General features: G+C 37.8%; 1 protein-coding gene across 2 annotated transcripts in view; it reads right to left on the reverse strand.

The window, feature by feature from the left end:
- Nucleotides 1–566: 566 nt before the first annotated feature.
- Nucleotides 567–20,703, reverse strand: part of CDH13 (cadherin 13) — a 518,714-nt gene continuing 498,577 nt past the window's right edge. For both annotated transcript variants that reach the window (XM_075039933.1, XM_075039934.1), the window contains exon 14: nt 567–6,348. In XM_075039933.1, the coding sequence (XP_074896034.1) occupies nt 6,341–6,348 (8 nt within the window). In that variant the 3' untranslated portion in view covers nt 567–6,340. The remainder of the gene's footprint in view (nt 6,349–20,703) is intronic.

The raw sequence follows: 20,703 nt of genomic DNA on the forward strand, positions 1-20,703 counted from the left end.
ATTGGTCATGACGGCAGGGACAGAAACGCAGTCCTGTAGCATCCCACGGTGGTCCTTGCTGATTGACGTTTGTTCAGCCTGTTTCTGCGTCGTTCACAACGTTCACTTTTTGTGGCCGTCTGTTCTATATAAGCTGAACTGATGGCAGTAGGTGAGGAAGGTGGCCAGGTGAAGGAGAAAGGAAGTGCAACAAAAATCCATTAAAGCTCCTGCACCCAGTCCAGCCCAGGGACATCTGAGCCAGGTTTGGCTCAATGCAACTCTTTGTAAGGAAAGTGGGGCTTTAGAAGGTAAATCGTTGCTGCCACGTGAAGGGGTGCTAAATAATCTGCTACTGCTTTCTTGTGTGGTCAAACCTTATTTGCCTCTCTAACTTCCAGATTCTCATTCTATAACCATGGCACGGTGATGACGAAGGCTGCAATTTATCTCTTTTTACTTAGAGCAGCGTGGGAGTTTCTTGTGTTTAGCTCAGGCTATTCCAGCCCTTTGGCAGTCTCAAGGTCATTTTGTAGTCTTCTGCTCCTGCTGTATTGCATCAGGAAGGTCTACACCCAGACAAAAGGTAAAAGCCCATACATCCTTTATTTGAGCATTTCACAAATAAATTACAAGTTTCTTTGCAACCACGTCATAAATCAAAACGTTTATTTACACCTCAGAAACAGCAAGCAATTCAGCAACTAGGGCCCAAAGGAACGATTAAGTGGAAAAGTAGCTGAATTAAGTATCTTTAAAATCAAACAAAATATTTTCCTCCTTGCTTGAACTTTAGAAAAAGAACGAAAAATCATAAAAAAATATCTTGGTGGTAACTTAAAGAGACAGAGTCTGTTATGGGGCAAATGTGATTTTACAGGAGGGTTCTGTCTGAAATGGCAGTAACACCACAGCTTGTTTGTGCTGAATTCACCATCACAGTCCACCAGACGTGCTCTTATTCTACAATCCCAGGCAGCGTGTGTACATACGCATGTACATACACATACTCTGTCTTTAGGCTACATTCATTAACCCCAAGCCATCAAATACAGTCATTTGCTGATGCGGAGGAGGAGTGTAATGTTCAAAGGGTGGATGAAACTCCCAAAAAGCTGTCCCACTGAAAGCACAGTAATGCAGAATTCTGGCTATAAACCCTTCCTTTTCCACTACTGGTGACCTGCTGACACATAGACAACTAAAAATGAGTCAGTAGACAATTATGCATATCTTCAAATGATATAATTGCGTTAAGAGGGGACAGCTAAAGGTAGCATAAATACAGCATGAGAGTTGGGATAAGCCTGGATTTTAGTGTGTGGGGTTTTTGCCTTTTTTCTTCTATGTAAATCAGACTAGTTTGGCATACGTAACCCGTGCTGTCCCTTAACTCGTGTGTTCATCCATAATTCATGGAATTAAACTGCTTATTCCAAGTCCCCATGTTGTATTAGTCTCCCTCCACCTGCATATATTATATACATATATATTTATATGTGTATGTGTATATCTCTATATATCTACATATATACACACACATAGCAATTGTGCAACTAGTAACTTTCCACTGAGAGCGTATGAGTGTATCCATTTCATTTGGACAAATATAAATCAACTAGCATATCTTGATGTGAGGCAAGAGAACAGTGTAGTCAATGGGTTATGTGTTTTACACAGTAAATTAGTCAGCTATATCTGCTTTAAATAGAATAGTTATGATAATTACTAATGTATTTTGCATGTTAATTCTACAGATTCTAGATCACAGAGTTAATTGAAAGAAAATAATTGCTATTTTAGTTATTTTTCTTTTTGTTAGTGTTGGACAGTGTACCTCTCAGACAACAGAGTTTCTAGGGATGCAATAAAAGGAAGATAGGATCAGAGTTTTTTCCTTAGACTTGGTGTTCTCAAGCTGATGTGACTTTAATATGATTTATCTTGTGGTTGTTTTTTTTTTTTTTTAGTTAAGACATTATTAAATCCATTCGGAAAGAAACTTAGCATTTAGAAAAAGAGTGATGTAAAATTATTTGTGTACGAAATTCTGCTATGTTTCAAGTGGCTGAGTGTATTCGTAGCAATTGAGAAGAAAATTGGCAGCTTTCTCAGTATTTCAGACAGGAGGTCTTTGCAAAGGAAAGACCAATGATGTAAAAGTTGTTAATATAACAGATGTCTGTCTTTTTGTAGTGATAAAACCTTTAAGCTAGGGCCCTACAAACTGATTGTAAGTCCATAATTTAATAAATGAGGTTTGTATTATGGTAATCCTTAACTTAAATGACTATGCATGAGACCAGGACGAATTATTTGACTACAGGCCACAGCCATTTCAAATAAAGACTAAACCAAATTATGCTGGGTGCCTTAGAGACACGTTAAAGTGGTCAGCAAAGTCAGTCAGTCATCTGTGGGAGGCACCTAAGCTGTAGGTTTCTCTGTATGCCACAGAAGACAGACTTTTGATAACATATAAGCACTCAACAATCCTGTGACAAATATTGCTGCTTTACTGTTCACAGCAGACCAGTAAAAGCAAAATGTGGAGAGGTTTAGATGAAAAATTTCATCTAAATATGATTAACTGAATCTCAAACAATTCTAGTAATGGAGTTGCTTTTCGATTTACACCAGTGTAAACGTGATGAGAACAGGGCTCAGAAAGTGTATTAGCCAGTGTTCCACTCTTACCTAATTTTCCTCGGTACCCAGTAGGAAATTCAGCTCATTTCCCTTTGTTTTAATCTTCAGACCTACAGTTACTGAACGAAAAGTACATTAATAAATGCACAAAGGCATACTGTAAAAGCACACACATGAGGTGTACAGACAAGGGCTCAATTAGCAAGTACACCACAAATGAGACCTTGGTCTTGCTAATAAACTCCTCTCACTGATTGTTATACCTAATTTGTGTTTGTTTTAACAGCAGATACTTTTTTCAAGTGAAATGATTTTTGCACAAGAAGTTTTGTGCATGTCACAAAATGAAAATCAACAAGTTCACTGCCTTTCTGACTCTAGACAGCTTTATATATCTATAAACATAGACTGAAATAAACGGTTTGTAGTGACCAAAATAGCTAGGTAGAAGTAAGTGCTATGTTATAAAAACAGCAAGCTTGGCTGAACAAATGTTAAACATAATTAACTATTAAAAAACCGACAACCAATTTTGTAACTTCTCTACTTTTTTCATTATATTGTAGAAAAACTAACAAATGATTGTTGCTCCTTTGTTTCAGGAAATGGGCATCATTTTTTGAGCCAGAGCCGACAATCTTATTCAGGTGAGAAAACTCAGATTCTAATATGGTTCCTCACTTGTATAATGCTACAGAAGGTGCCACAATCTTGTGTTAAATGGGGTTTGTTCTCAGGTACAGAGAGGGAGAAACATTAACATGGCAGCTTCATCTTCTCTTTGCATGCTTAGGTGGGCCAGTGATTAGCTCCGTCTGAAGCCTAGAGACCCGCAGTAAAGGCTGGGAGGCTTTAATCTAGGTGTAGAAGTGAAGTGATAATGGTGAATAAAGGCCTTGATGTGTCTTGATTCAGAGTTTCAGCCATGATGCTGACCTCTCTACATGTCAAAAGGTTGCAGTATTATCCAAGATCTCTTGTCCTTGGGCACAAAGGGGTAGAAAGAGTCTTCCCATTGTTAGTGTAGTTCCAGGCAGAAAAGATTTTTCTTTGTTCCTCATTTTGGATGCCCTTGGAATGATCCACAAAGTCCTATGTGAGCCTTGGTTTAAAGGAGAAAAGGGTAGCTTTATCTGGTACGTGATAGAAATGACACTAATGTCAGTGGGTATCTTTCCACAGGTGGTTTTTGCTGGATAAAGAGAGGAAGAAAGAAAGTAGAAAAAGAGTATTTGTTGGGAAGGATATTATAATTTCTTTTATTCATGATAGAGGCTTTGTCGATCAAAGCATAGGGTGCGGTTTATCTTTGGGTGCGTTTGGATGTGTTCATTAAATATACATGTTGAAAATCCAGTGGTGTTATGCATTTGTTGATTTTTTTTTTTCCTTTTGAAAAATTTGCCTGAAAATTATATATATTTTTTTTTAAAAGACATGATTGTTGATGATAAAGCAGCAGCATAGGATTTTTACAAGGCATGGGCAGAGAAAGAGAACCAGAAGCATGCCCACGTTAATGTTTGAGATCAGGCACTTTCCTGCTGAAATGCCTGCAGCTGCCTAACAGCCCACTCCTGAAGCCCTTGCTCAACAGAAACTCCCACTCACCTCAAAGTACCACTTTGGTAATTGAAATACCTAGAGCGTGCTGCGAGAGAAAGAAGGGTAGTGGGAGATTTTACTTGGTCAGGACTGCAGGAGTTAATCTGGAAGAGAAAAATGGGTTCCTGTCTGAAGGCAGCTTGTATCTTACCAAGAAATCTACAACATTAGGAAAGTTCACGACACAAACTAATTTTTCCTCTGTTGCTGTTGTTATTACTCCTTTTGATTTAAAAAAAAAAAAAAAAAAAAAAAAGACCTGTTTCATATTTGGTACAATACAGGAAGTCAGAGAAAAGCTATTGTACAGCAATTTTTAACTACCAACACACATTTAATATCTAGTGTAGCATTATGGAAAACTAAATGTATGTTTGGACTTTTTAATGCTTCCAAAAAGCTTTACCATTGAAACATATATGTGGCGTGGAAGATATGCTCATAATCTCACTGTAGACATATAGACGTACGGTATGACTCATAAGTACTGTAAAAATGCTAACTAAAGAATGCAGCTGCAAAGTTCTATTGCATAAGGAAGCTTTCTTGTTTAAACTTTAAATAAGCAAGTTTATTAAAATATTCTAAGACACTTACCTTACCCTAGTTACTGGCAAGCTCTAATAAAAGCCACAGTCTGTCACTAGTATACTTTTGTGTTACTTTTATAAAAATTTGGTGTGAGCTTTGATGGATCATTTACAATTTATTAACAAGATGATCATCTTGAAACAGTTAGAAAGGGTTTTTTTTTTTAACCTTACATGCTCACAGAATAAAAAAGGATTGATATTGATATGTAACGAACACCCTTTTTTTCCATGTCTGCAAACAAGTGTGGTAAGTTTACACACACAAAGAAATGCTCTTGTTACTCTTAACTGGAAACTCTGTGTACATGTGTATGTATGTATATATATATTCAAAACTATATATATGTGTGTGTGTGAATATATTTATAGAACAGGGCATCTGTTTTCCTCCTTGCGCTTACGTATGTCATGACAACTGCAGAGAGGCTGAGAGAGAGACCAGTGCTTCCAAGAAATACTTTGCTTTTGCTGTTCTAATCAGCTTCTCCTGCGCAGACCTCTACCTACTTAACTGTGTCTGCAGAGCTGACGAAAGACTGAAATTTTGCAGACTGCCCCAGCAAATAGTTATCTGCAGGAACATAAAGGAAGCTGACTTGAGCCCCTCTGAAATCAGGCCCAGCGCTCCCACTGCTGGAAATGGTGACCCATGCAGTGTCGGTCGCAGCTGGCTGCTCCCGGCTTTCTCGCAAATCCGAGCTTTGCGGAACCTCCCGGCGCTGCTCCCGCTGAAATGGGGAGCCAAGCGCCGGGCTCCTGCTGGATCGTAAATTCCATTTGGGGCATAAGGAAAGCAGTTCAGATCAGAAACGAGCCGGGGGGACTTGCATTTCTTGTTTGCCGAACCTGAGGTACAAGAAGTGACGCCGCAGAGGCCCGGACCTGCTTTATTTGTGTCGACAAAGCGGCTGTTGTAGTGGTATGATTGCAATAGGCTCTCTCCTTCTGGCCACACTATAAACAGCAAATACAGTAGGTTTAGCCATGGTAGAATAGTTACAATTCATCTGTGGCTGTGTTATTCTGCTTTGTCCCTTGCCCACTCCAGATGAATATTTTATAAAAGCTAAACCTGTTGTATAACTCTTCTCTCTATATAAATATATATATATACATACACTCATACATATACAAATACTAACCCACAGACAAAATATTTTCTGAACAGTTGAATAGCAACAAGTCAACAGATAGAAAAAAATGGAGTCAATCTGTTTTCTGCTCCCCCAAGGTCCAGTTTAGATGTCGTGGTCTTTTGACATTCAGAGATAATTCGCATAAACCTTGCGTCTTGCAAGAGGAATCCATTAATAAACAGGAGTTAGGGTAGAGGCTGTCAAACACCAATGTATAGTTGGACAGATTAAGTGAGGTTGCAAATTAAACTGAATCTGGAGCAACTGAGGCCTAGTAGTGAAGAACAGTAACTGTAAACTGCAATCTTCAGATCTGACGTTTTCTTTTTTCTCGTTGCCATGGCAACTTGGTAGTACAGCTTCAAATGTCAGGAGCTCTTACAGACCTAAATGATGGGAAATGTGTGTCATTATTACTATGCAGATCACAGTATCTTTTAACTTTTTGGTTTTTTTCCTAATCAAATTACTGATTGAGTGCATGCACATTTGTCAGTAATTAAATATAAATTATCCAGGTTCAGAAGCAATTATTTGTGGAGACAGAAATCTCCAAGAGGAAACCCCAAAATGTCACCTAGGATATTCAGAGACCTTTGTAGTGCAATTCAGGAGGATGTAGTGCGGAGGTCTGAGCATAAATCTCGAGCCAGGACCTGACTGTCTCCATTTGACACCTTGATCATTTGTGTTAGTGCAAGAGTGCAAGTAAAATTCCAATGAGTCACTCCCTTGCGTGCACACACACTGACAAGCTAAGAGCAAACAAACAGTATCTTTTTAAAAATAACACATTTACAGTGCCTTATAGTTTGCGACTATACCAGGGAATAAAAGAGCTGGCATGTCATATTAATGTTGTTACAGAAACATAAATCTTATGCAGACTAACATCTAACTTTTTTTTTTTTTTTTAATATAAAATAAAAGTGAAGGTGGCACAACTTGACTGATTTTACCTGTTTTAGCCCTGCCTTCCTGGAGATGGCTGAACACCTGCCTGCCGATGGCAAGTAAGTGGTGAATGAATTCTTTATTTTGCTTTGCTTGTGTGTGCAGCTTTTGCTTTACCTATTAAACTGTCTTTATCTCAACCCATGAGTTTTTTCCCTTTTCCCCTTCTGATTCTCCTCCCCATCCTGCTGGGGGAGGGAGTGAGCGAGCAGCAGTGTGGTGCTCACCAGCCTACTGGGGTTAAGCCTCAACGATGCTTTGAAGGAGTCAAGCTCTCTACCCTGGGAGGAGAAAACTGCTGTATCAAAACCCCAAAATGCAAGTCGAACGTATGCATCAAAACTCACAAACACTCAGGAAATGTTTGTTTGATATATATTGCATTTGTACAGTTACATGATGCAATATATCAATAGTTTTGTCACAACCACAGATGCATGCAGCGTAAACAGTAACGTAATAGTCGTTAAGAGATGCTGGCTTGTGTTCTTTACTCACTTTTAATTATCTGCTTTTCTTTTGGGACAAATCAAGTTTAATATAACTATTGATAAGGCTCTTTCTTTTACTTTATCTGTTTCTTTCTTGTTATTATCTTGGTGTTATTTGAATTGACTTCAATATTAAACTCTTCCAGCTAGAGGCCTGTCCAGATGGGCTACGCAGCAAGGCAGGCACCCAGATAGCACGCAACAGCCCGACCTTCCCCCTGCAGCATGACCTCAGTTCTGTTAAACAAAGGTAAGTAAAGGCAATTAAGCAAGTGTAAGAAGCCATAGAGGGACCGATGGATGGGGCTTACCGAAGTGAGAAGTATCACTGAGATGTCCAAATAAGATAAAATCGGGAATTGCTTGCATATGGTTTCTTAGCATGCTGTTTAAAGAAAAGGGCTGGCCACAAAATTAGGATCCAGACTTACATATAGGAAAGTTGTGATCATGACTGCCAAAGTCTGGCTATAGCTGGATTAGGGATTCCAGCTAGGACTACATTCTCTTAAGCAACTTGATTTCCTGGGGCAGTGAAAAGCAAGAGTTCAGGACTCTGATCTCAGACCATCTGAAGAATAGCATTTCCAGATCACAATGAAGCTTAGTATCATTAAAGTGCATTTGTTCAGTCCTGACTCAAAGGAAACAAGCTTTTGAATTGGCAAAGCTACTCTGAATCTTGAGGAGATCCCTGGAGCTCTTCCTGCTAAGGACAGGCACTTGTATATGATGAATGAACAGCAGCTGTAGCACTGAATTTCTGTACAATCCATAGGCTAAAACTTCACCAGAGGAATCTGTCAGCACAAAATTTATAAATATCACACAAATTCAAGCAGTTAGTGACTCCTTCACAAACAGCTTGTAAATAAAGGGCTATATATGTTGATTTATGTGCAGACCTAGTAAAAAGCTTGTATATTTTACGTCATATTGACAGATATAATGAATGTTACTACCTTATCATACACCTTGCCTTTTCTGAGCAAACTATATGTTAAAACTAGTTAGTTCAGCTTTAATTATGAATATGCTTTTTCCTATGCTAGTTTTTATCTGTCGAAGGCTAGCTTCTCTCTCTCACAATATAAGCATGCTTTTTGATTCTCCCTGTTACCCCACCTGCCTCTTCAAGCACCCACCACAGCTCTTCTCCCTTTCATCTTAAAGGTCTACATTACCTGCCTAGACTTTCTTTCTACTGAAATTGCTTCTCAACTTCTGCAACCTATCACCTGCCTTTGACCCATTTAATCACATGGCTGGAAATCTGGTGCTTTCCTTGGCTCCCGTGACTCCTCCTGTCATTTTACTATGATTTCTCTAATCACTTGTCCAGCATGCCCTTCTGTCTCCTTCCCTCCATCCCAGGTTTCTGGGGAAACATTTTTTTTTCCCCCACTTTAATTTCTTCCCCTCCTCCATGACACCATTCATACATGTTCAGCAATCACTTCAGTGCTGACAGTTCAGAGATCTTATTCCCTTTACCTGCTTTTCCATTTAGACCGAAATGTCGACCTCTAGCTGTGATACCTTCTTCGATGTTTAGCTGACAGCTCTGCCCAGCTAAAACTGAGTTCTTAAATCTTTCCCGTAAAGCACTCCCTTCTGGTTCTTCCTTTGATTGCTCAGGACAGCACTATCATCCTGCCTCTCATTCAAGCCTAAAACCAGAAACAAACTGGAGAAGGTTTTTGTCATAGAATCTTCTTTCTAGGTCTGTATATTTAGGTTATGTCTTTAGAAGATTCTTTTTCACACATCATCCCAAAGGGCTTTTTCTAGCCATTCAAACAGCTAAATCTCCTGCCCAGGCTCTCCTCAGTTAACAGTTTTGCAACATCTTTTCACAGCCCTTGACAAATTCAAGCTACTGTGCTCATATCCTGCCAGTCTTTTGCTGTACGGAGCGTTTTCCTAGTCTGCCACTTTGACAAAACCTCTGTTACTCTGACTCCTTCATGGCCCCTTCCCTACTGCACATATTTTTCTGCATTATCTCTACGTGATCTGTTTTTCCTGTCATTCATAGCCCATGATGGCAGCTTTCATTCACATGTTTTCAAAGAAACCTGTTTGGGCTTTTTCCCAGGCTTTCCTATGTAATAGGAGGAGCTCCCTGCAAAGATCTGTAAAATGCTGTCTCCTTAACATCTGCTTTTGCTGACACATCTACAAAAATCTTGGCATTGGCAAAGGGTGCCAAGACTACTATGAATTCAGCTCAGCCCTTTCACCAGCCTCCACCAAAGTTGTGTTAAGAGAATGATCTTATTCCAAACATTGTTTGGAAGGATAGTATATACCCCTCTCCTCATTAATGATGACTTGACCCTTTTGTAGATTTCCAAAGGAGTAGTTTTTGGCTTTTAAAATCAGATTCAACATTCAAAATTATGTGCCGTAAAATTTCAGTAGATGATGATAATCTTTGGTAGTTCTAGTGAGAATACTCACGTTCGTATCTGTCTTTGTTCTTTCTGTTGCACACAAAGTTGATACAAAATCGCTTATGTCCAGTAGAGAAGTTAGTCTAACTTTTAGTTTCTATGGTTAGTATCAAAGTTTATTAGTTACAAATTTAATTTCTAAAAATACTCTGATATAGTCATATAAGGTGTTATTGGACAAGCATTCTGGCCAGTAACTCCCTTAATACAAAATCTACAGAAATCAAGAACAACCAAAGTATTGTGCAGAAAACTCAATGATGGATGTAAGCAGATCTGCTGCAATCAACGGAACTGCTCTATTATAAATTCTTCGGGGATCTGATAAGCATCTGGCCCATATTTAAAATCTCTCTGTTCTCCCAGCTGGATTTCCAATGTTCATTGTTGTTTTCTGTATAGGAATTGTAGTTTTCTTGTTTGCTTTTTTTTTCTTCTTTATTCTCCCCATAAAGAAGGACCAAATGAAAGTTCCAGAAACACACACACACTGCTAAATTATTAGGGTCTACTTCAGTCCCACCTCTAAACAGCTAACCTAAAGACTACTGACTTCTAGTGTTTATCCACTGACTTCATCAGGGTTGTGTTGATATATTGGGGTTTTTTTGGACCCATTCTTACGTATTTTATATCATGCATGATTTAAAGTTTGCAGCTGGCAACAGCACATAAAAGACGTTAGTATTTAAGGAATAATGTGAGCATAAAATGTGCACATAATGTGTGCAGGGAGCACATTTGCTGATCCATGCTAACTATCTCTTTTAGGAACTTAACGCCCTGGTAAGCCTGTGCCTGGCAGGTTTAGATCTGTACACTAATGATCATTATGCCTAGTAATTATTTTATTTTCTTTGTATTGGCTATTAAGAACAACACAGTCTATATAGCTGGTCGCAGCACTCAAGAATTGTTACACACCATGTGTTGTTCTAAAGGTGATTCCTGTCTGCCTACAATGAGTAATTTGCTGCATACGGTTCCAGGCACGAAAGCCACGAAGGCGGTGTGTGCATCCTTGTTCTTACGTGGTCACCCCCCACCTTTCCCTTAAGGTATCTATCTGGGGAATACAGAAGCAGCATAAAGCTAGCATAGCTATATATAACTTCTTTCTCCAGAAATCACTCTTACTGCACTCTCTAATGTGATCTTCATCATTTTTATCTCACAGTCCTCCTCTGCTCTACCTCTTCGCCACTTGAGAGATACATTCAGCCACATTCCTTTTAAGATAACAGTCAAATAGTGAGATAACAGTGAAATAGGCAGGGCTATTTTTAAGTGCTTGCTGTCTGAATTATTACCATTAAGGTTAATGGGTCTCAGATAAGAAAGCACAGCCCGTTATCATAAACAGATGGTGTCTGTTGGCATTAGTACTTTGGCGTTGGAAGATGATGTTTGCTTTTGCTGGTCAAGAAAACTGACAACCACTGTACATGTTTATCTGGGTCTAATGTACTAATAGTATAGAGTGTAATAACTCTATAGGAATATAGGTCTAAGTACGCAGTTTAGGGTAGGAAGATTCATGATGTAGAAACTTAAATGGAACAAAACCCCTGTTCTACTCCCACTAAAGTCTATTGATGTTGACTGTATTTGGAAGGTCGAGTTGTTGATGATGTTGGTGGCAAACTCCACAGGACAGATCTGAATTGTCATCTAGTCATGGGGGTTTGGATGCTGAATTGGTTCAGAAAAGGTGCAAGCCACCTAATACACACTAAATGTTTATAATATTGACTTCTTCAATTACTATAGCTACCTGTCTATTTCACAGTGGAGTAATTTAAGGCTTATTCCTTATGCTGATTTACATGATAGAAGAAAATGGAGAAAAAAAAAATTGCACGTAACTCTTTAAGACAAAGATTTCATAATGCCCTGTCCTAGGAAAAAGACAACTGATAGCAGTTAGCCTCATTTACTACGGTTCAGGTTGCCAAAAGCTTATATTCCAGCAGAACCCTTCTAATCAGCCAATAAACAGTCTTGTTTGCAAAATGACTTCTGATCTCAGAAAATGTTTTGGCATTTCCCAAGCGCTTTAGCTTTCCCTGTTGCAGCCTTAGCTTTCTCTGAACATATTTACTTATTAGTGACTCAATTCCCTGCTTATTTTAAAGAAACAGGTCTAAGCTGAGTAATTCAAAGCCTTTGAACGATGTGTTCCTTATGAGACCAAACTCACCCCCCATTACACAGACTGTGCTTCCTCTAGTGCAGTTAAAACCTCATAAAAATTAAAGGCATTTAAGTTTCATGCTGACCCTCTGTACAGGAATGAACTTTACCCAAGATGCATTCATCCTCTAATTCCCATTTAACACAGAGGAGAAAGTTAACACAGCTGGAGTTTGGAGTTCAACTCATGCATGCTCCATTTCTTTCAGATTTCTTTCAATTACCCTCTCATCAGAAATATTACATTAATCTTTGCATAATTAAAAGTCTACATGGCATCATGGACTTTTTCAAAACCTCAGTAATGTTAAAGAAGTAATATGAAAATGGTAGAAGAGATCAGAACCATGTTTCTGATTAGGCAGCTAATCAACATCCAGGTACTTCTTTCCTGGATTTACCATCTATAAAAGGACATTAATTAGATACACAGTTATTAGTTTGACCTTCACGCAGAACTTGGAAAAACATAAATGGTTTTCATGTACATCACTGGCTGATTTGTCATGGGTAAGCTTTCAACACCAAAAGCGTCACAGTCTTTGTACCATATGCCTATATTATAATATTTTGCACTTTTGTATAAAATAATCATTTAATAGCTATGCTCTTCTGTGACCTCTTCAGTGGTCCAAAGCACTGGCTGGGCTTTGCTGCAAGTGCCAAAATCTAGTGGTCAATGGTTTTTGACTACCCTGGTATTGTTTTCTCAAAAAAAGAAGGGAAACTTTTTGCCCCAAATCTCACTGAATTTGAAAGACTGAAACAGCTATTCCCAGACAGATGTGTGTCCTTATTCATGCAATTAATTAAGAAATTCAGTTTTAGCATCAGGAATAGCAGTAGGTATGCTTGTGACTAGAACAAATTAGTGATCTCACTGAACTTTAGTACATTGTGGAAAAGTTTATAAGGAAGAGAGAAGTAAATGACTTTATCCTGAAAATTTTCAGCTTATAACATCATGTATAATTTGTTTCCCATTTATGTGAGGAAATGATTTCAAAGTTCTTAATGATAGGAAAAACACAGCATGCATGAGTAGTCTGTTTGTGAAATGAGTGTCTCATAACTCTACTTGAAGCTCCAGTAGGGTCTCATATACCAATATCAATATTTAACTTCAGGAGCTAAAATGCCAGCGTGTACTATGTAATTGGCCAAAATTGGCAAGACAGTGGAGAAAGATGCCAGTCCAAACTAATCAGCTTACACAGGGGAATAAGTTGCTCAGGCTGAAGTCATTTTCAAAGGGTCTCTGTTTGACACTAGCAGATGATGTTTCCAAGAGTGTCTCTCACACTGCTAACTTATTTATTATAAGACTTTACTGGCAGATCTGAAACAGTGCTGATTAATGTCAAAGTGCTCTTATTCTTCTGACTCCTGGCAGGGGCTTTGCTCATCGCTGAATCCTTGTTTCTGCTTCACCTCTTCCTTGTCATGTACCCACATATACTCACTATGTCACGGGCTGGTTTTACAAAGTGCAAAACATACGTGCATATACGCAGCACCATCTGAGAGAAAAGTTCCTCGGATCAACTGAAAGACTAGCTGTGTCTGCTTAGAAATTCAGAAACATGTACTACCCAGTCCAGTGCGCTGCTACATTTATCAAATAAAGCATCTTCTAATAAAATTCCTGTTCACTAGGGATATGAAGTGTCTTACTGGGGGGTGGTGGTAGTTTCTAGGGTAAAGCAGCTAAGATGTCCTAGATTTTTATTTTTGTTTCAGTGATATGAATTTTAGCTGGATACTTTGCCAAAGCAATGTCACCTTCATTTGACCAATAGGAAATAAATGATTCCTTTCTATTCCAGTTTTTTCAAAACAATTGCAGAGGTGACTGCCTGCAATCTTGAGGTATATTTTCTCATGCTCTAATCTGATAAATTTAGCTGAATAGTTGAAAATATTCAGCAAGTGAAATGAATAAGTACAGTTTTGAAATAGTAGCATTGAACAAGTCTCCTAATTTTTCATATTTATGCTGAAAATTAAATGCATCAACTGTAACAGCTAGTCAACCTTTTAAAGCAATGTATAACTGCTTAAGCAGTCAGATCTCATCTTCCACAGCAGTACAGTATAGTTTACTATCAGTTTACAGCAAGTAAAACATGAACATAAGTAGTCCAGACACATTCAGATCTGTAGGTATACACTAATCCCAGCTTGAAATACTGAAAGAATCATCTGAAAAAAACTCTTATTAAGTAAGAATAAAAATGAGAAGCAAGTATTATGCTTAGAAGCCACAGAAAAGGAAAAAATTAAATTAGAAAATTGCCAGGTTTGGCTATGTTGGTATCAACCTATTTCAATATTTTTCAAGAAAAACTCAATAAGCATGACAGCTTACATAAATAATGACCGACAACGTATACAAATTAAGTGTATGGGTAAAGTAAGGCTTTAAGATGTAGTCTGAAATACTTCAAACATCAATGGCATTTTAAAGGACTTCATAACTATCAGCTGTCTAGTAGAGCAGCAAAAGCAACATCATCTAACCTTTAGGCACAACAAATCTCCCCCATTCATCTTTAATATCACATCTAAAGCCGAATAGCAAGCTGTCTGCATGGAGAGCACATTTTGAGGGGTTTGGATGCTACAGAGTGGGGAAAAACCCAAGGACAGAGACAGTTAAAAGAAACAAAAATCCCATGGTGTATAGCGGCCATTAATGACAGAAAAAATATTTGAACTGGTCATCTATTCAGTTCTAGTTTTTAGTTATAGTCCACTCCAGAACAATTCAGATGATAACTATCTGAAGTAATATATTTATGTGATTTTAAGAGGTTGTTCAGAAAAGAAATACAAAATATTATATATCAACAGTTACTGTTGAGAACTGTTGAGAAAATGAAAATATAAAATGTTCATTTGAATTCACAACACCGAATGGTCTATCAAACCAATCTCTTTAAATGTTCATTTCATGTCTACAGAATGACCATCAGGAACAATATTACAGCTCTTAGGGAAGGAGCTGTATTTGCTAGTAACGTTTTTTTCTCTTTTGCATTCCAAACACGCATCTTCTAAACTGTCGTATTTTTTCATGTCTATACTTCTGGAACATGTTTGGATGGTTTAAAATGTGCGTAAAATGCCATTTCCCACCTAATTGACTCAATAAAATGTAATGTCATTAAGTACATTTTAAATATGCTGATGTACAATTTGAGGGTATTTCTATTTGTCATGTCTATATGACTAGGTATATAAACATCCTGTCTCCAATTATGTACATACATATGGACTTCTGTGCCATTTCAAGCCCCATTAACTTTAGGTGGGCTCCCAAAGCCAACTGCACAACAAATTGCAGACTGAATACACCTGCAGAGAAATTAGAAGACTGGACACAGAGGTCTGTGTTAAAAGTGAGATTCAAATCAAGACTGTCTCAATTTGAATGCAATCGCTTAACCCCCAAACCATCCTTTCCTTACTAGAGTCTAATCAACCAAAATCTTTGAGGAGACAAATAACAATGGTATTTTTCTCATACACGCGTTCGAGAGAGCATCTATATTCACTGATGATTTAGCAGTAACAACAATAATGTTAATATGGACAAAAGCATCTGTAACAAAGGTAAGTATTAGAAGTAATAGTGGATGTTGCTGCTGTTGTTGTTATTGGTTTTAGGAAGTGAGATTTATATCACCGGAACTCACTAAATGTCAGTAATTTCCATTTACTTGGGTAGCATCATTTAGCTGCCACTTTAAGAACCCACATGCTATGTGCTCTAATGCAAGAATGTAACTTAAATTAGAATAGTGCAACCCCCCCCCACCCCCAACAGACCACCTTTCACAGCCAAACTCTCCCCATCTTGGTAGTTTTTGAAATTCTAGCCAATATTGATTTAATTAACCACCGCTCTGAAAAGTAGAAAATTGCTATAGAAGATTAAAATATGCTAAGACAACCTAAAGGGTAAAAAAACAAAACAAAACAAAAAGGTATTGTTTTTAGCAAATTCACCTATTGGGAATGGTTCCTCTGAAGCTTCCTCTTTGGAACTATATGGAACAGGGATGAACTTTTTATTTTTTTCTTGGGAAAACCAAAAATCCTACTGTAAAAACTAAAGAGTAGTTGAACCCTGAAAAAAATATACTATCTGATTGTCTAAAACTAAGCCAAGTAACTCACATAAAGGCTGAAAACTGTGAATCTGCAGGTAACAAATCTGTACTTGTAATGGAAAGAGCAATGACCTTAAAGGTCTTTTCCATTTGAAACCTGCTATGATTTGTTTTAGTCTTACGCCATTCAAGAATGCATTGCTTCAGTCTTCAGACATTTGATGTTCCTGCACAAATAACATGGGATATACAAGAGACACAGATGCTTCTGTTGCTTTGAAAAATGAACTAGGTGAAAGATAACACTGCAGTTTTAACTCGGGCTGTCTGTGTTCAGGCACATTCAAATCCACCAATTTAATATAATTTGAATTTTTGTAGTAGTTTAATACCAAACACATAATTTTCCAGGGAAAAAGAAAAGACATTTTGTCTATTGACCCTGTAGCTTCATTCCTCAAATCAGAAAAACATCATGGTGGGGGACAGCAGGTATTAAACCAGGAAAAGTTAGTGGAAATTAATAGGAAGTTAAATTCAAGGGTATCTCCAAGGCTTCTTTGCAATCGCAGTACAGACATCTGTGTGCGTCTCTGTTTTTCAACACACCTGAGGCCTTTCACCCTCAGTTTAACAAATTAATTTCAATGTAGAGACCTCCAGCTTATTTAATTTCTTCATAGCAGTATTTCCCCCCAGTCTTTTACCTTACTTTCTGTTCATAATAATGGAATAGTTTACTTATTGAAGCTCAAGTCAACTTACAACTTTGTAGTCCACTGGCCAGGTTAATAAAAAAAAAGTTTATCAATGTTTTACAGTCAAGTAAGATATAATTTTTTTTTTCCCAACATGAAATGTTTAAAGTCCAGTCTTTTTCTGACAAGGAAATTTAACTAAAATATTACTGCTAGTGTGACTGAGCTACTAATGGAATTGCTCTGAATTCTGCTTGTTCAGGATAACTACTGTGCCTTTGGTTCTTCTTTTAGTCCCTTGATTCAACACATTTGAATCTAACTTGGTTTTTTATGTTAGTAGAATATAAAAGGAAATATGAAATGCAATTATCATTGTATGATTATGCAATTAAGTTAAATAATTATTGTAAAAAGTCCAGAATTCAAATACTCCTTTAAATAATAATAATATAAATAATTTGTAATTGATATAAAGCCTAGTTCTGCCAGCTAAAGTAGTTCTTTCTCAGTCTCCCATAGGGCCTGGGGCAGGTTTTATTGCCAACTTCATTATGACAATATACACAAATTTGGTTTTATCTTGATCTTTTACTTTTTTAGCTTGTTTTGTTTTTTTCAGTCACCTGTATGTAACTTAGGAATTAAAAGTTCTTTGATGTATGCCTTTGATTTGGCTTGTTCTGACCAAGTTCCTTATGGAAACTTACTCTGCCATGTCATTGCCAGTGGGCAAAAAGAATGGCTTTACTGACCTCAGTATATCTTGAGAAGAGATTGCTGTTAAATGTTTGTTAAACATATATGTACAATAATTTGTTGTGAAATTGATGATACTTAAACAAAATTTTCAAGGATAGCTATTCTCCCTTTTAGGTATTGGTTCTCCCTTTTAGGTATTGTTCAACTGATACCTAAATGAAATACCAGCTACCAATTTGTAGGTTGCAATACAGGCTGCATTTTTTCCCTCTCTCTCCGTCCCTCATCGTTATGCAATGTTGTAGATAGTCTCTTACAAAAAATGTTCAGAATCCTTCCAGAGAGAACTTGTTTAAAATTCTAGTGTTGTTGAGCATATCACTTTGGTTATATTCATTCTGAACAGAGCTATTTTAGCTGTGTCAGTTCAAAACATGAGATGACTGAGACAATACAGCAGTAAGGGACAACATGGACAATCAACCCAGCACCAGACATGCTGCATGACACGCTTTCTCTTTCTCCCACTTTCTCTCTTCCTCAAGTAACTGATTTCTGTAGTCCTTCTCCCTGACGAGGAACACAGATCTATTTTTTGTTCTGTTCCTTTTCCTCAATCTGAATTACTAAATTCTAAATTATATCTGAACATTTTGGTCCTATCTTGTCTCCAGCAGTGGCTAGGAAAAGCTGGCAGAGGAGAAGATGCCACTACACTAGGTCTCATCTTGAACATGGTGGTGTCTGCATTAATGACAGATAAGAACCTTCTTTCCAATATTTGTTAGCATTAACTATTACAACTTTGGAAAGTCCCCTACCTGTCCACTATGCATCTTTCCAGCTTGACTTCAGCCGTTCCCGGTGGTAATGAGTTAGGTTAAGTACAAAATATGCAAAGATACTCCTTTTTTCAATCAACTCTATATTCACCATCTTTCAATTCCACCAAACACCTTACTGTTTTGTTGTGGAAAACCAGCAATATGCCCATATACATTGGCATGTTACATTTTCTATTTCTGGCTGACAAGAACTCCTAAATTTTTCTTGTTCCAAGTATATCTACCTTTCCAAAGGCTTCTGGGCAACTCTGTAGTCTGTATCTCATTATCCCTCAATATACTGAACACAGTAGGGCAGCTACAAAATAGGCGAAACTGCTGCTTTTTGCATGCATTACAGTTTTAATCAGGCTCTTCAGTTCTTTGCTCAGATACTTCAGAAATCTACCACATATGACTTCTTCCATGATTTGCAAAGGAGGCACATATTCTAAGTATAGATAATAATTGCACCATTTAAATGATAATACCAAGATGTTTTGTATGGGGAGGAGGTTCATGCAGGGCATTTTTACCACGAACAGCTCTTTCATAGGGCTATCTATCCTCACGCCAGATGTCAAATACAAAAAGAAATACTTTGGCATGAATAACAAAGTTCATTTGACTGAAGGATTTACCTCCTAGGAACAAGAACCTCATAAAACATAAACATTGGGAGCAAAGTGAGCCACGTAAGGGCTTTTGCAAAAATTAAACCCATAACTTGCCACTAGAAATGGGATATTTCATCTGTTCAATAAGCACTAAAGTTCTCTTTGTTTTTATGGCATCGTAATCTTTGATTACTCTGATAAATATTTGGACTATACAAAACATTGCAATGAAACTAATCGCAGTTATAAAAAAACTGTGTGAAAATGAATTGGGAATGCAATGATACCAGCACATTTTAGAGAAGTTCAAATACAGAACCACATTATTTTAACTGGCTGCCGGCCCCATTCTTTTATGTCTCCATATAGTCATTTATACCTGAGGAAAATGGTTATGAAAGTTGTTATGCTTGCTGGCTTTGCAGAAGCATGATTAGGTATCTGTACCAGACATGGAATACCAGCCACACTCTGTGTGACTGGGTGAACCCAAACCACACAACTGAGGAGTAGCAAACGTTAGCAAAAAACCACGGTCCTGTGTTGAGGATTAGGTCTCTCTATGCTGAAGTCTATTTGTGGAAATCATGCTCTCACTCACAACAACTGTGTATAAAACAGCCTCTATCCCAAGAGGGAGATCTTTCCTTCCCCTTCCTTTCAACTCACCCACTACTTCCCTTTGCTTTGGTTTTATTGCTCAGACAACAGACAGGAACATCATACTGCTGGCGGATTATGCGCATAGTAATCTTACTCCACGCTTTGTTTAAAATTACAACTCTCTCCATACTTATTACGGTACTCTGAATGAATGTAAGGTTGCAGGAAGGCTCTAGGCATGTCTCTATTGTTTCACAGTGTAAAAGGCTATTCAGTGCTATTTATTCTTTTACAGTAGGAGAGGGAATCCCTCTGCCATTCAGAGCACCACGCACCATTCAGATGCCAGGGGCCTATATTCTGCCCACAGCTGAGCTGGGGAAGATCTGTAGTCAAGAAGAGCAACTCAGGAAGAGCTTTCCAATACCTAGAACTGCTTTTCATAATTCAATGCGAGAAAAACGATTGGACTCCTTTTGGGGGCGAGAAAAAAGCAACATGATTACTTTCAAAAGCAAAAAAGCTTTTCTCTACCTCATTGTATTCTGAGCAGGTGCATTAATGTAAATAAAGTTCAAGTGCAAATCACGTCAGATAAGAAAGTAATTCCAGTGGTGAAAGTCATGCTTAGTATAGCACTAGCAACATTTATGAAGTGGTAACAAGAATATATTTGAATCAGTGGGCTGCATATTTATATCACTGATGCGATAGTGTCACGTACTGTCAAATATTTTTAACATATTACTTCTAACAGATGAAGTCTGCGTTTGGTTCCAGCAGACTAAACCCAGAATAACTGAACCAAAGCCAATGGACATACTTCAGATATCACTGATTGGAACAAAGAACGTGAATTTCCACTTAGCATTTATATAGTCCTTTTCATCTTCAAAGAGCATCACAAACATTAGCTAGTTCTAATTCTCTCACAATGACCTTCATGCTAGCCTTTTGGGATGAAAGTAATATACTATAAGAAAAAACTTGACAAGATGTGTAATCAAGCATACACCAAGCCTCAGATGTGTAAACTAGTCTCTGCCTTGACCTCTATCTCTGCCTCATGGTAGGTTTTATCTCATCAA

This window comes from Buteo buteo, chromosome 11, assembly GCF_964188355.1.
Source record: "Buteo buteo chromosome 11, bButBut1.hap1.1, whole genome shotgun sequence".
In the NCBI taxonomy this organism is placed as follows: domain Eukaryota; kingdom Metazoa; phylum Chordata; class Aves; order Accipitriformes; family Accipitridae; genus Buteo; species Buteo buteo.